General features: G+C 44.2%; 1 protein-coding gene across 1 annotated transcript; it reads left to right on the top strand.

Moving 5' to 3' along the window:
* The first annotated feature begins 4,306 nt into the window (after positions 1-4,306).
* LOC124048196 (arginase-1-like) lies at positions 4,307-16,543 on the top strand. The gene is made up of 11 exons (XM_046368723.1): positions 4,307-4,444; positions 4,549-5,165; positions 5,315-5,490; positions 10,188-12,006; positions 12,172-12,244; positions 14,494-14,668; positions 14,800-14,959; positions 15,569-15,663; positions 15,761-15,865; positions 15,984-16,120; positions 16,215-16,543. The coding sequence occupies exons 4-11, from the start codon at positions 11,899-11,901 to the stop codon at positions 16,376-16,378; spliced, it is 1,017 nt and encodes a 338-aa protein (XP_046224679.1). The 5' UTR covers positions 4,307-4,444; positions 4,549-5,165; positions 5,315-5,490; positions 10,188-11,898; the 3' UTR covers positions 16,379-16,543.
* Positions 16,544-16,621: the final 78 nt, after the last annotated feature.

The following is a 16,621-nucleotide window of genomic DNA, read 5'->3' as shown; positions in this document are numbered from 1 at the left end:
AATCTCCTGTTTTTTTACGATCAACTGTCTCCCTTTGTCCACATTATTCCATTCCTCAACCCCCCTCCATTAGTCCCAGGTCCACCTCAGTGATCCCCTTGAGCTCTTCAAGTTCCTGTGACTGGTGTGAGGCTACGGCAGTAACCTAGGAGACCAGCTGGACTGTAAGATCAATGCCATCCTGCAGACCCAGGCCCTCTGTGGGCAGCGCCCTCCTCAGCGCCCAGCCAGGGAAGTCCCTCACACTGCTGGCATCGGGCTCATCACCAGGTAGCCTTATTGGTGTAATCTATATTTTAACCAGACATGGATCATTTTATTGTATTTCATGTATAGAGTTTGGCACAGTCTGAAAATGACCTGGCGTTTATCAGCGGTCTCTGGTGAGAGAACTGTCTACAGTATTGTGGTACGTTAAGCTTATTGCCTGCTCTGTTTGTGACGTAATAAAACTCACAGACAAGACAAGTGTCTGTAGTATTACTGGTGTATCAGTAACAAAGTTGTAAATGTTTCTTCCCTCCATAGTGGTGCTCTCCCTGCTGGCCTGTCTGAGCTCCTCTGTCTGTGAGGTGAGGAGGGCAGCCACAGCCACCCTACAGACCCTGGCCCAGGTGGGCAGCTCTCCCTTTCACCCCACCATCGACAGGCGGGTGAGGGTGAGACACACACACACACACGTGAATACTTCATTTGTATTCTCAATTAAGCATTGTTGGTACAAAGTATCAAAATAAATCCTAAACACACACCTATTTCTTCTTCTATTCACATTAAATGTTATTATAAACACTCTTTCCAAATCGATGTGTTTCTGTAGGCCATGAGGAAGTTCTGTGAGGAGGCTGTAACAGGGACAGGCAAGGCCCGGGACAAGACCTGCTAGTGGGGTTGGAGGAGCTGCCGCTCAGTGGTCAGGTGGCCAGCTGCCCTGCCTACACCTCCAAAACCATACTGAGGGCTCTGGGAGAGGTGAGTGGACAGGGAGTGACAACAGACATTTAAGAAGTCCTTGCTGGAATGTGAAAGATTGAAATAACTCTGGAGGGCTCTTTATATGGGAGCTCTCATCTGGGTGTTGGAGGTTTTTGTAAAGCCATATATTTTATATTCCTGTCTCCTTTTCTCCTCATTCTGTGCCGCAGCCGGAGCCTGCTGGGGCAGAGCGGGCCGGGGGAAACCCACCATTTCGAAAGGACAAAGGCCCTGCTCATGCAGCTGGTCCCGGGGAAGTACAATGAACAGGCAGCCCCCCACCTGATTAAGGACCAGGCTTGCATGGAGCTCTTTATTGAGGCCCTGGGCACGGTGTCTAAACCCTACCCTGATATCCCCTGCTTCCAGATCATCGCCCTATAACAGGTACTGTAGCAGCATACTCTGTGATGCAATGGCTGCATGCTACTTATTTCCAATATTGTAGGCACAAAACAGAAAAATGTAATAAAACGTTCAGAAAATTCTCCAATGACAACCCTCTTTAAAAAAAATAATAATAATAATCTGTTTCAAAATGTTTTCTCCCATTTGCTCATACTGAACATGACCCTGTTGTTGTCACATCACCAAGGCATTCTACTCAGCCCTGTGAGATGAGAAGGTCCAGCAGAGACTCCTGGGGGTTTGACCCAGCAGGAGGGCTGTCTGTGCCCAGACCGTTGTCCGTGTCTTCAAACGGGTGAGGAGGAGCCTTTGCATACTGCATCTACTAGCACCACACTAGATGCTAATGCTATCCTCTCACTATAGAGTGCTGTGGACGGCATGCTAGTGGCTAACGAGTTAGACCCGCAGGCGCAAGATGCTGCAGAGGGGAGGAACATCTACTCTAACTGGGCCTACAATAAGACCTAGCTAGATGCAATCACCTCAATGGTTGCAATGCAATTTGACTTGAGTCACTGTGTTTCTGTGCCTTTTTACATAGGAAGGCCAGGACACTTCTCAGGCAGTGCCAGAAGAGGGTGCTGTGTCCTGGGAGAGGGTGACTCTCATCCTAGAGCTGCTGCAGCACAAGAAGAAGTTGCAGAGGCCTCAGATGCTAGTTCCCGCTCTCTCCAGCCTCCTCTCGTAGGTACAACCAGCAACGCTGTCTCTCAGTGCCTTGGCCTTAGCTAGGCCAGCCATGTATCCACTTACCGACATTGGCATACTATTTAGAATACTACAATGGATGTTGGGACATAGACCAAGTGATGTTCCTCTCTGGCCACCCAGGTGCCTGGAGACTTCAACCGTGGAGCAAGACAACCTAGAGTACGCCCAAGCATGTAGGCCATGTCTGTTCAACGTCTACCAGAAGCTCTCCCCCGACAGAGGACCCGTCAGCAAAGGTGAGGAGACGGAGAGACCTTGCTTTAGCCCAGGTGCACCCCCGAAGCTTTTAGGGGGGGTGTGTGTGTGACTGACTATGTTTGTCCTCCACACACAGATGTGCTGGATGAGTTCAACGTGGAGCATTTCTCAGCCATCACGGAACCATTTCTCAGCCATCACGGAACCATTTCTCAGCTATTAGATAGCTTATTTCAGTCGAAAGTGTGCTCCCAATGACCTCTTCACTCCGCCCCATCCTTTTCCAGGAGAAAGTCCTGCACTTAAGGCCATCTTCACATTCATGGGCACCAACATCACGTGTCTGGACGACGCCTAAAGCTTTCAGGTCATCAACAACACCACTAGGTCAACCAACTAGTGGTTGGTGACGTTGGATAGCTACGACCTGTCCCATTGTCTCACTTCCACTCATCATCTAATAAGCTATGGATGTTAATTATATGGAGTTTTGGTTAGCATGAAACAGTGCATTTGGAAAATATTCAGACCCCTTGACTTTTTCCGGCATTTTTTTAACGTTACAGCCTTATACTAAAATGTATTTAAATAAAATGTTCTCATCAATCGACACACAATACCCCATAATGACAAAGTGAAAACAGGTTTTTAGACATTTTTTTTTCTTCTAATTTATCAAAAATAAAACACCTTATTTACCTTAGTATTCAGACCCCTTGCTATGAGACTTGAGCTCAGGTACATCCTGTTTCCATTGGTCATCCTTAAAATGTTTCTACAACTTGATTGGAGTCCTCCTGATTTGGAAAGGCACATACCTGTCTATATACGGTCCCACACAGTTGACAGTGCATGTCAGAGCAAAAACCAAGACATGAGGTCGAAGTAATTGTCCGTAGATCATATATCTCAGACTGGCCAATAAAAATAAAAGATTAAGATGGGCAAAAGAACAGACACTGGACAGAGGAACTCTGCCTAGAAGGCCTACATCCCGGAGTCTCCTCTTCACTGTTGACGTTGAGACTAGTGTTTTGCGGGTACTATTTTAATGACGCTGCCAGTTGAGGACTTGTGAGGTGTCTGTTTCTCAAACTAGACACTCTAGTGTACTTGTCCTCTTGCCCAGTTGTGCACTGGGGCCTCCCAATCCTCTTTCTATTCTGGTTTGAGCCAGTTTGCGCTGTTCTGTGAAGGGAGAAGTACACCGCGTTGTACGAGATCTTCAGTTTCTTGGCAATTTCTCACATGGAATAGCCTTCATTTCTCAGAATAAGAATAGACTGACGAGTTTCAGAAGAAAGTTATTTGTTTCTGGCCATTTTGAGCCTGTAATCGAACCCACAAACGTGGATGCTCCAGATACTCAACTCGTCTAAAGGACAGTTTTATTGCTTTAATTAGAACAACAGTTTTCAGCTGTGCTAACATAATTGCAGAAGGGTTTTCTAATGATCAATTGTCCTTTTTAAAATGATAAACTTGGATTAGCTAACACGTGTCATTGGAACACAGGAGTGATGGTTGCTGATAATCGGCCTCTGTACGCCTATGTAGATATTCCATTAAAAATCAGCCTTTTCCAGCTACAATCGTCATTTACAGCATTAACAATGTCTACACTATATTTCTGATCAATTTGATGTTATTTTAATGGTCAAAAAATTTGCTTTAAAAAAAAACAAGGCCATTTCTAAGTGACCCCAAACTTTTGAAGGTGTATGTGTGTATAAATGAAGACGGTGGCCAGCACTCTGAAGGCCCTCGCTATCCCACAACTACCCAGGTACACAGACTACATTTCTGTGTTTACAGTAGATACAGGCAGCACAGTTCAGACCAGTGCATTTGGCAGCTCAATCACTCATATTTCCTATTTTCCTACAAACACTTGAATAGAACTTGTCAGGTTGTCCCCAAAATATTGACACACAATACACCGTAGGTATACTAGTCACTGTTGGTGACCGTAGTCTCCTTCCCCTCCTCCTGTTTTGTCAGGCTGATGCCGGCAGTGCTGCAGACTCTAGACATCACCTCTTTCCTCTCTACTAATGAGATCTACATGCTGAGTGCCGTCACAGCCCTGCAACACGTTACTGAGACCCTGCCTCACTTCATCACCCGGGACAATAGGACACCGCTACAGGTAACGTCTACTATCCCAGAACACAAACATCCTTCTGTTTTTGTTTTTTTACATAATACATCTAATGGAACGTGTTATACTGAAATTATGTGCTGGTGTAACAGCGTAATGTGACTTGACTGAGGCGGCTGGCAGAGAAGGCCGCCACCACCACCCCACATCTGGCCGTGTGACTGGCCTCCCTCAGGACCACCGTGGCCACCAAGGTTCCCTCCCAGGATCCTGCTGTCACCCCTCGAAAAAGTACTAGAATAAGATGGACTCCAAACAGGTATGTGGTGCCTAACCTGCAGTAGCCTGTGTGATATGTATAAGGATGGAGTAAATACAAAATGGATAACATGTTCACACTGTGTGGTCATGTACGGTATTGATTTGGTACAATTATGAGTGTTTCATTTTCACACAGCCAGCTTGATCCCCTGATGGGCATCTTGAAAGAGCGCATTGGTCACATGGAGAAGGATCAGCTGACCTCCCACCAATCAGAGCTCACGTACTTCTTGATTTCTTTGGACTTCCGGGCCCAACACTGCCAGGTCTGGTTCTGTCCCATGAATTGATGACCGTTGGTACGAAAGACATCGCTTTGTTTTGACTGCTGTTTGTTTTGCAGGGTGATCTGGAGAAGACTGAGGAGATGGAGCGCGATCTGATTTACTGTCTCCTGGCCTTTGTCATAAAGCTGTCTGAAGTCTCCTTCAGGCCACTGTTCTTCAAAGTAAGAGTCCTTATGATCCCAACTACCTTAGACGTTATGTATGCTGTTTTTTTTCTTTAACGGTAAGCTGATTCCCAACAGCCGTAGCTCACAGTGTAACTGCATCTTTCATCTGCTAGAGACGTTTTTTTAAAAAACTTTTAATGCAGGTCTTTGATTGGGTCATGACTGAGAGCGCAGCCAAGGACCACCTGCTGACCCTCTACCGCCTGTCGGACAGCATCGCAGACTGGCTGTAGTCCCTAGGGGCTCTCCATCCTGTTCGCTGGTCACCTGGTCAAGCCCTTCTCTGACTTGCTCCGCCAGACCAACATCACTAAGACAGGTGGGTCTCTGTTCTCTCTCCTGTGTGGTTACACACTCTGTTAATCTAAGAACTCTAAAAAGGGTCTGGATTAGTTTGGTTTTGCTGTAAAACAAGTCATGCTTGATGGGGATTATCCAGGTTCACTGCTGGTTCTTAATAACAGATGTGAAGGATAAACGCAAGGCAATGTTTTTCGCTCATTTTGTCTTATCATTTTCTTTTTTAAATTCCACCTTTATTTAACCAGGTAGGCTAGTTGAACAAGTTCTCATTTACAACTGCGACCTGGCCAAGATAAAGCATAGCAGTGTGACACAGACAACGACACAGAGTTACACATGGAATAAACAATAAACAAGCCAATAACACAATAAACGGGTCAATGACACAGTAGAAAAAAAGAAAGTCTATATACAGTGTGTGCAAAAGGCATGAGAAGGTAGGCAATAAATAGGCCATAGTAGCGAAGAATTACAATTTAGCAGAATAACACTGGAGTGATAAATGAGCAGATGATGATGTGCAAGTTGAGATACTGGTGTGTCAAAGAGCAGAAAAGTAAATAAAAACAGTATGGGGATGAGGTAGGTAGATTGGGTGGGCTATTTACAGATGGACTATGTACAGCTGCAGCGATCGGTTAGCTGAGGTTTGAAGTTGGTGAGGGAAACAAGTCTCCAACTTCAGCGATTTTTATTTTTTTATTTTATTTATTTATTTTTTATTTTATTTATTTATTTTTTTATATTTTTTTAGCAATTTGTTCCAGTCACTGGCAGCAGAGAACTGGAAGGAAAGGCGGCCAAATGAGGTGTTGGTTTTGGGGATGATCAGTGAGATATACCTGCTGGAACGTGTGCTACGAGTGGGTGTGGTTATCATGAACTGAGATAAGGCGGAGCTTTACCTAGCATAGACTTATAGATGACCTAGAGCCAGTGGGTCTGGCGACGAATATGTAGCGAGGGCCAGCCGACTGGAGCATACAGGTTGTAGTGGTGGGTGGTATACAGTGATTTGGTAACAAAATGGATGGCACTGTGATAGACTGCATCCAGTTTGCTGAGCAGAAGCTATTTTGTAGATGACATTGCCGAAGTTGAGGATTGGTAGGATAGTCAGTTTTACTCGGGTAAGTTTGGCAGCGTGAGTGAAGGAGGTTTTGTTGTGAAATAGAAAGCCGATTTTTGGATTGGAGATGTTTAATATGAGTCTGGAAGGAGAGTTTACAGTCAAGCCAGACACCTAGGTATTTATAGTTGTCCACATATTCTAGGTCAGAACCATCCAGGGTGGTGATGCTAGTTGGGTGGGCAGGTGTGGGCAGCGAACGGTTGAAAAGCATGCATTTTGGTTTTACTAGCGCTTAAGAGCAGTTGGAGGCCACGTATGGCATTGAAGCTCGTTTGGAGGTTAGTTAGCACTGTGTCCAAGGAAGGGCCAGAAGTATACAGAATGGTGTCGTCTGCGTAGAGGGGGATCAGGGAATAACCCGCAGCAAGAGCAAAATCATTGACATATACAGAGAAAAGAGTCGGCCCGAGAATTGAACCCTGTGGTACCCCCATAGACTGCCAGAGGTCCGGACAACAGGCCCTCCGATTTGACACATTGAACTCTGTCTGCAAAGTAGTTGGTGAACCAGGCGAGACAGTCATTAGAGAAACCAAGGCTATTGAGTCTGCCGATAAGAATACAGTGATTGACAGAGGAAAGCATGGCCAGCCATAGAGAAATGCTTATTGAAATGTTTGATTATCATGGATTTATCGGTGGTGACCGTGTTACCTAGCCTCAGTGCAGTGGGCAGCTGGGAGGAGGTGCTCTTCTTCTCCATGGACATTAGCGTCCCAATACGTTTTGGAGTTAGAGCTACAGGATGCAAATTTCTGCTTGAAAAAGCTAGCCTTTGCGTGTATTGGTTCCTGACTTCCCTGAACAGTTGCATATCATGGGGACTATTCGATGCTATTGCAGTCCGCCACAGGATGTTTTTGTGCTGGTCATGGGTAGTCAGGTCTGGAGTGAACCAAGGGCTATATTTGTTCTTAGTTCTGTATTTTTTGAAGATGGTGAGGAAATTACTTTTTAAAGAACGACCAAGCATCCTCTACTGACAGGATGAGGTCAATATCCTTCCAGGATACCCGGGCCAGGTCAATTAGAAAGGCCTGCGCGCAGAAGTGTTTTAGGGTGCGTTTGACAGTGAAGAAAGTGGGTAATAGCAGGGTTGGGTAATGGAAGCTACGTATTGATGTGTTTAGGGTAGTTAGTGAAAGCTTTGTTGGTCGATGGCCACCATTTTGTGAAAGAATGGCACTGGAGGAGATGGCTTCCGTTTTAAGGGCTCCTAACCGATTGTGCTATTTGTTGTTTTTCACGTTTGTAACTTATTTTGTACATAATGTTTCTGCCACCATATCTTATGCCCGAAAAGAGATTCTGGATATCAGAACAGAAACAACTCACCGCGAACTGGACAAAGATTTATTTTTTTTACGAGTCGGACGTGAAGGATTTACTCCAGATACCCGACCAGGCCCAAATTCCCCTTCATTCCTATTGTTGGGTTCTGAGAATATGAAAATATACTTATCCATGTCACTGATGGAGTGCTGAGGTTTAGAGGGTCTACACCAGAAGTTAATGGTTATAGGAGGAAGGTATATAGTGTGCAATTAAGCTTGGAATGTGTTGAGTGCAGGGAAGTGATTACATGTGGCAGGCATTGATAAGGGGAGAGAGCCATGGATTAGTGATGGAGGGGGGTTGAGGTAAGGTCACCTTAAGGGAGAAATAAAAGTTTATGGCCCCTATCACTAGTGTCCTGCCTAACAGTAAAGAACTATGTTTGTACAGATGGGTAGGAGGAGATTCAGCCTATGAGGAATGGTTAAATATCACTGCTTGTGTGAAAAATGTTTTTGTCTAATGCAGCTGTATTGATCCTCTGGGAAGAATAAACTCGGTTAAGCTTTCATAATGTCTGAGTTTTTTTACACTGAGAATTAGAACCTAACAGTATGAAGAAAAGACGCCGATATAGGGGATGTAGGTCCAGGTACCTTGTGAGAATTTGTCGGCTAGTAGGTAACCCGCCTCTCATCCGTCCTATTGGCCAATGTACAATCATTGGAGAATAAACTGGATGAGCTCCATTCAAGACTATCCTACCAACAGGACATTAACTGTAATATCTTATGTTTCACCGAGTCTTGGCTGAACGACGACACGGATAATATACAGTTGGCTGGTTTTTCTGTGCATCGGCAAGACAACAGCTGCCTCCTGTGTCTATTTGCTAATAACAGCTGGTGCACAAAATCAAATATTAAGGAAGTCTCAAGGCTTTGCTCGCCTGAGGTAGAGTATCTCATTATAAGCTGTAGACCACACTGTTTATCTATATTTTTCGTAACTGTCTATTTACCACCACAAACCAATGCTGGCACTCAGACTGTATAAGGCCATAAGCAAACAAGAAAATGCTCATCCAGAGGCGGTGCTCCTAGTGGCCGGGAACTTTAATGCAGGGAAACTCAGTTCTACCAGCATGTCACATGTGCAACCAGAGGGGGAAAAAACTCTAGACCACCTTTACACCACACACAGAGATGTGTACAAAGCTCTCACTCACCCTCTATTTGGCAAATCTGACCATTCTATTTGACTGATTTCTGCTTACAAGCAAAAACTAAAGCATGAAGTAACAGTGACTCACTCAATATGAAAGTGGTCAAATGACCTGATTCTAAGCTACAGGACTGTTTTGCTAGCACAAACTGGAATGTGTTCCGGGACTCATCCTGAGGATACCATATGTCACCGGCTTCATCAATAAGTGCATCCCCAACCAGAAGCCATGGATTACAGGCAACATCCACACTGAGCTAAAGGGTAGAGCTGCCGCTTTCAAGGAGCGGTACTCTAACCTGGATGCTTATAAGAAATCCTGCTATGCCCTCAGATGAACCATCAAACAGGCAAAGTGTAAATACAGAACTAAGATTGAATCCTACTACACCGGCTCCTTTGCTCGTCGGATGTGGCAGGGCTCGCAAACTATCAGACTACAAAGGGAAGTCCAGCCACGAGCTGCCCAGTGACACAAGCCTACCAGCTGGTAAGGGTAGGCAACAACACATCTGCCAAGCTGATCCTCAACAGGCACACCTGTTAATTGAAATGCATTCCAGGTGATGACCTCATAAAGCTGGTTGAATGCCAAGAGTGTCCAAAGCTGTCATCAAGGCAAAGGTTGGCTACTTTGAAGAATCTCAAATATAAAATAGATTTGGATTTGTTTAACACTTTTTTAAAATGGTTACTACTGTGTTATTTCATAGTGTTGATGTCTTCACTGTTATTCTACAAAGTAGAAAATAGTAAAAATAAAGAAACCCTTGAGTTTTGACTGGTTCTGTACATATCACCTAATTGCCTCAACTAACCTTTACTCCCACACTGACTTGGTACCAGTACCAAGTCATATATATATATATATATATCTCATTGTTATTTCATTGTTGGTCTTTTATTTTTAACTTTAGTTTATTTAGTAAAGATTTTTAAATGCATTTTTTGCAACATTTTTAACTTGTAAGTAAGCATTTCACGGTAAGGTCTACTACACCTGTTGTATTCGGTGCATGTGACAACATTTGATTGGATCTCCCTGCGTACCACTCGCTGCATGTGTGTTTTCTGCGTTACAGACGAATGCGAGAAGGTGGAGCATCAAAGTCCAGAAGATCATCCACGAGATGGAGAACATTCTGGGAGAGCCTCTTCTGAGTTATTTATAATCTGCGTCCCACTCCCCACCTCTTGACCACCAAACAAGGGCCCAGATTGGCCCCTAGCCCACTATGTAGTCCCCCTCCATCAGAAGCCTGAGCCTCAGCCCCTGTCCCCAGTTTAGCCATTATCTGTTTCCCAGAACCATGTGTCAACCCTGCCTCAATCATTCATATCGATATCTGGTACATGTAGGATGGAACTCAAGCAATAGGATAATAAACGGTTAGCCAAAGATGTATCATGTGGGAATGAGAATAGGAATATATTGATATTTTTTGTTATTTCTGTTTTCCCATAATGAAAAGCTTTTTATGGCAACTATTTAACTCATGCCATTTTCATACAATCTAACAAAACCAAATGTGTAGGGTTGGAGGAGCGCGTTGTGGTTGGAGAACACTTACATTTTGTCAAGGCGAAGATGGGTGGCCGAGGCCGAGGCGACTGGACTTTTCAGGTTTGGATGGAGTCCCGGGAAAATAGTGTGGTACGCCATACGGTTAAAACATGTGCCTATGACATTTAATACAACATGCCAAAAAAACTAAGCTATTACAGCATTTCAGCCGCATTTACATTTTGTGAATTGACTGGATGCTGGGTGGTAATAACGCTCAAAATTGCGTTGTGGTTGGAGGAGAACGCTTACATTTTGTCAAGGCGAAGATGGGTGACAAAGTCCACCGAGGCGAGTGGACTTTTCGGGTTTGGATGCTGAAATCATTTTGTGAGTGGACATTTGTTAATAATTTTGTGAGTGGACGAACGTACGCGGGTAACCTACAGGAGCGCATTTGTTAATAAGCGATTGTTTGACAATCTGATGAAAACATTGACTGATTGGGTTTATGCCACATTAAAAAGCATAGGCGGCGTGTCCATAAGGCTAAGATTTCCCTGAAGTAAATTGAATTGCCAAAGTTATATAGCCTAATTAGCTTTCTCCTGTCTATACAGAAATAAACAAATTCGTTCTAACTTGGGACACTAAACCAGAAAGCATAATTTGGCCACAGAGGCTAATTAGCCTCTTTAAATATATAGCTTTCTTATGCATTATTTGTCACATGCGCGGAATTCAACTGGTGTGGATTGTTTTAGTCGGAAGGTCCGCAATTGGGGCAGCGGGCGCTGCAAATCCCAAAATAGGTGATTGTTGAGTTGCGACTGTAGGTGAAAAGCAGAGATCCAGCCAGGCATATCGCAATATTTAAAAATACAATCACTGAAAAACTGTTTGGAAAGCAAATGGTTATTGCTGTAAATGTATTACTTTTAGTTATCAAAACTCTTAGGCTACTGTTCGCTCAATTCGGTTATCTTATTGACACCAGCAGAGAAGATCGGCCATATCCCGAACGCTAAATACAAGGCGGAAGATTAGGTTATGCAATGTTTAATTCTGAGTGGAACAAAGCCGCTAACCCTTGATGATACTGGGGCGGTGCCGAAACTTTTACCTCTAGACGTGGCCCGTTACAGCGGACATAGGCTCCCAGTTGGGTTTAGGCTACTGTATCACGCTCAAGCCGGTGTGCCTTTTGATTTCAGTGAACAATTTGATAGTGCAAGCAACTCCTGCGCAGCTCTCCTGTGCTCCTGTACAGTGTGTCCCGACACAGGATAATGGTCCTTATAAAGAGCTCGAGAGGATTACAACTCGCCTTCCGAATTTATAAGCGAAGTCATCATCACTCAGTTGGAATTATTGGAGCGCCTTTTTCAAAAGGACAGGTGTGTACTGTAGGTAATTTATTATAGTCTATTGATAGGTATACCATTCGATATGTTATCGAATAGGCTTAATATACTACCGTTCAGATACAATAAACTATACATTTGTGATATATTATGTGTTGCTATAATATACACAGTCCTATTAATCTATATATATTGCAGCCGAGGGATGGTGTGGAGAAAGGACCAGACCTCATTCGCTCCGCCGGATTGGTGGCAAAGCTCAGAGCGCAAGGTGACGTCCTGATATTGCGTTTTACTCTCATTCTGTGATATAGGCTATAGGTAGCTACAGTGCAGAAAGGAAGACACTTGCGCTGAATAAAATTGGGAAAATAGATCATGTGCAGTGAAGGGAATCTGTTTACAATCTGTTTTCTGTATGCTATTGATTTGATCAAATGAGTAAAGTGATCTCTCTAAGATCAGTCTCCAGATATCGAACATTTTGTTTTACTTGGCAGAAGTGTTGAGATAAATCATTTAATATATTGGCGATCAGTTTGAAACCTGGTGTCAAATGACAATAGCATTTACACGAGCGAACAGCATGATTGACTTTCCATGGCCGCACTCAATTCAGAGGAGGCTGGTGGGAGGAACTATAGAAGGGCGGGCTCATTGTAATGGCTGGAATGGAGCGAATGGGTCAAACAAATAAAAGAAAATAAAAATGTCACATACTTGACTTACTGTGAAATGCTTACTTACAAGTCTTTAACCAGCAATGAAGTTAAGAAAAATAAGAGTAAAGAAAATATTTACAAAATAAACAAAAGTGTTTTGTTAAAGTAACACAATTAAATAACAATAACGAGGCTATATACAGGGGTACCTGTATCGAGTCAATGTGGGGGTTTCCATATGTTTGATGTGTTTTCCATATGTTTGATGTATTTTATACAGATCCATAAACTCCATTCCAGCCATTACAATATGCTCATCCTTCTATAGCTCCTCACACAAGCCTACTTAGGTTCAATTCCAGGGCCGTTCTGAACCATAGGCTAGGGTACAAAGAGAATCCTTTTGGGGAAAAATACAACTGAACTTAAACTTGAGATCATGACCAGGATATCACCGAACAGGAGTGGTGTCCTTTTGAAAGACTACCAGTGAGACTGACCTGTCCTCGGAAGTGTTTAGTCATGAGAAGTCTTCCTGGGAAGGTGTGAGAGGGACTGAGGGATCTGTGTGATCCAAGTGGATTAACATGTGAGCAAGATCTGTCTGTCTGTGTCCCCGTGTCAGCTTCTGCCCATGTGTGTGTGTTCACGTGAGATCAGAGACATCCTAGGCACCCTCTCTGTTGTATTCATGGAACACAGCACAAGGGATCTGATAGGCCTAGCTCTTCTGACCTTGCATAACTCCCCCTTCCATGAGTGTGCGTGTGTTTGGGTTATGACAATGGTAGCCTCCTGCACACAGTATGCATGCCAGTGAATGTGTGCTCACTCACTCACCCACCAGCAACAGTTGAGGGCACTTTGGGGGGGACAAGTGCTCTGTCAATGCTTAGCCTGCCTGTGTGCTCCACAGAGAGAATATCAGACAGACATCTCAACCAGTAACATAGTAACAAACACAGTAAAATAAGTAATTTATTTAAACTTTGAGAGAGCTCATTTGCATTGGCAAAATGGGGAGGATTCAACATTTTGCATCTTGGCAAAATTGAGGAGTGGTTTTACATTGCAAATAAGCTTAGAGGCAAGGATTAGGTCAGGGGTATTCAACTCTGACAGGCCTGGGCAACCCCAGTGGGTTACACTTGTGCCCCAGTCTCAGCTAACACACCTGACTACAATAATCAACTAATCATGATCTTCAGTTGAGAATGCAATTATTTTAAATCAGCTGTGTTTGCTAGGGATGGGGGGAAAGTGTGACAACAATCAGGCCCCCGGGGCCTGGAATTGCACAGGCCTGCCCTACGCGGTCCAGAGCCTGCTGCTTTTCTTTTCTACCTGCTAATTCATTGCACACTCCTGGTGTTCCACGTCTAACTCAGTCCCTGATTAGAGGGGAACAATGAAAATGCAGTGGAACTGGCTTCGAGGTCCAGAGTTGAGTTTGAGGGGACTGTGTTATAACATGTACATCACATGTCAAACTCATTCTACTGAGGGCCGAGTGGCTGCGGGTGTTTCGCTCTTTGCTTGTACTTAATTGATGAATTAAGGTCACTAAATTAGTAAGGACCTCCCCTCATCTGGTTGCCTAGGTCTTAGTTGTAAGGAAAAACCAAACTGGCAGACACTAGGCCCTCCATGGAATGATTTTGATATGATGTACATGAATGGTACATTGTAATTACTATGGTGATCCATTGATACCTTATTAATGAGAGTGTGTGGCTTTTCTTTTCAAAGTGATGCATTGAGAGCTCCTTGATTCATTTTGACACTAGATTACTGTAAGTGCATTGACTAATACATTTCCTTCGGTGACTGTTGTGTTGCCCAATCTCATCCTCCGCAGGCTGTGCAGTCAAAGACTATGGCAACGTGACGTTTGAGGAGGTGGCCAACGATGAGCCCATAGGCAATGTGAAGAGACCCAGAGCGGTGGGCAGCGCCAACCAACGTCTGTCTGCTGCCGTCCACGCCGTGAAGAATGACGGATACACCTGTGTGATGCTGGGAGGAGACCACAGGTGTGTGTGTGTCATATCCACTCAAATTAGAGCAAGAGCCCAGTGTCAACAACCAGCCAAAATTCACAGGATTGTGGGCAGGGTGTTTTTCCTGACTATATGATATGGAATTCACTCATGATTGTGTCCAGTTTGGCGATAGGCTCGATCCAGGGGCATGCAGCAGCCAAGAAGGACCTCAGTGTGGTATGGGTGGACGCCCATGCAGACATCAACACACCCCTGACCTCCCCTACAGGCAATATCCACGGACAGCCCATGTCCTACCTCATCCACGAGCTGCACTCCAAGGTGATCTCTCTATCCTTCTCTCTCTCCTCCTAATCCCCCCAAATGCATCCCCAAGTTTTAATATTTCAAATACTGTACCATAAAACATGTGGTTGTTTTGCCCTGCAACAGAGTTGAAAATGTTAGATCAGCCACACCTTGGTATTCGCAATACCAGTATTTACACAGTTGTGCAATGTCAGTTAGTTTTGAGGATTTTACTGGAAGACTTCCTCTTCCTGTGCACGTCTTTGATCATCATACATTTTTTTAGGAACTGATTATAAATGAAAAATGTTGATAAGAGATTAGTCATATCAGTTATGTTTACATTTTAGGTGGTGACCGTATATATCTTTTTAATGTAACCTTTTATTTAACTAGACAAGTCAGTTAAGAACAAATTCTTATTTGCAATGATGGCCTAACGGGGAACAGGTGGGTTAACTGCCTTGTTACGGGGCAGAACGACACATTTTTACCCTGTCAGTTCGGGGATTCGATCCAGCAACCTTTTCGGTTACTGGCCCAACGCTCTAACAACTAGGCTGACCACCTGCCCCAGAATTCTACATGGGTGTGAGCTCCAGTTCTAGATGTGGACTTGTCTCCTTTTCTTTGATTGATTAGATTCCAGTTCTGCCCAACTTCTCCTGGATAAAGCCATGTGTATCAGCCAAAGACATAGTCTACATTGGCTTGAGAGACGTGGATCCAGAAGAGCAGTATGTTTTTGCCCGTCATTCTGACTCATACATTGTATTATATAACCTTGCACTACATCCATTTGTTTACTGAAGAATTAAACTCTTCCATTTGTAGCCATATCCTGACGTTGCTGGGTATCAAAGGTTACTCCATGACAGAGGTGGATCGCCTTGGAATATCCAAAGTGATGGAGGAAACATGTGACTACATCTTCTCAAAGTATTTCATTCCTAGCTATTAATGGTAGACTACACCGGACACTGATAAATCAATGTGAATATTGGGCATTGACGTGTTCTGATGGAAAAACACTGATTTTAATGAATTGATTTAACAGGGTGAAGAAGCCCATCCACCTGAGCTATGACATCGATGCCCTGGACCCATCCATCTCCCCGGCCACAGGAACACCAGTAGTGGGAGGGCTGACCTACAGAGAGGGAGTCTACATCACAGAGCACATCTGTCAGACAGGTGAGCGATCTCTCACACACACACAGTAGAGGCTGCTCCAATGTAGTGTCTGTGGTCAGTCAGGTGTGTGTTGAGCTGCGTTTTGTTTCCACAGGGATGCTGTCTGCAGTGGACATGGTGGAGGTGAACCCAAAGAGAGGCAAGACAGAGGATGAGATCAGCTCCACGGTCAACGCTGCAGTAGATCTGATACGTGGCTGCTTCGGAAAGCTCCGGGAGGGAAACCACCCTGCAGACTACAAGATGCCCCTGCCTTGAGCTGCCAACTACCACAGAGCCTTCGATTACAGTGAAGGGCTGTGGCCAGCACCACCTTTCTGCTCTTCAAAGTCATCTTGACTCTTTTTCTGTAATCCAGTTAACAAATTGCCCTTTGTATCAAATCATGGAGAGATTAAAATAGATACCATATTATTTTTTTCAGAACTGCTTCAGGGTTTGGTTGGTATTAATATTGTACCCGAGGTAAATAGGAATAATTCTGCAGTTCCAGTCAATCGA

This window comes from Oncorhynchus gorbuscha, linkage group LG11, assembly GCF_021184085.1.
Source record: "Oncorhynchus gorbuscha isolate QuinsamMale2020 ecotype Even-year linkage group LG11, OgorEven_v1.0, whole genome shotgun sequence".
Classification (NCBI taxonomy): Eukaryota; Metazoa; Chordata; class Actinopteri; order Salmoniformes; family Salmonidae; genus Oncorhynchus; species Oncorhynchus gorbuscha.
The sequence above is the reverse complement of the archived record's forward strand: the minus strand, read 5'-3'. Positions and strand labels throughout refer to the sequence as shown.

Excerpts from the sequence above, each read along its gene's own strand:
- LOC124048196 (XM_046368723.1), top strand. The coding sequence starts at position 11,899 with ATGGTCCTTATAAAGAGCTCGAGAGGATTACAACTCGCCTTCCGAATT. Across the intron at positions 15,664-15,760 it reads GACGTGGATCCAGAAGAGCA|CCATATCCTGACGTTGCTGG; the intron begins GTATGTTTTTGC and ends TTCCATTTGTAG. Across the intron at positions 16,121-16,214 it reads AGAGCACATCTGTCAGACAG|GGATGCTGTCTGCAGTGGAC; the intron begins GTGAGCGATCTC and ends TTGTTTCCACAG.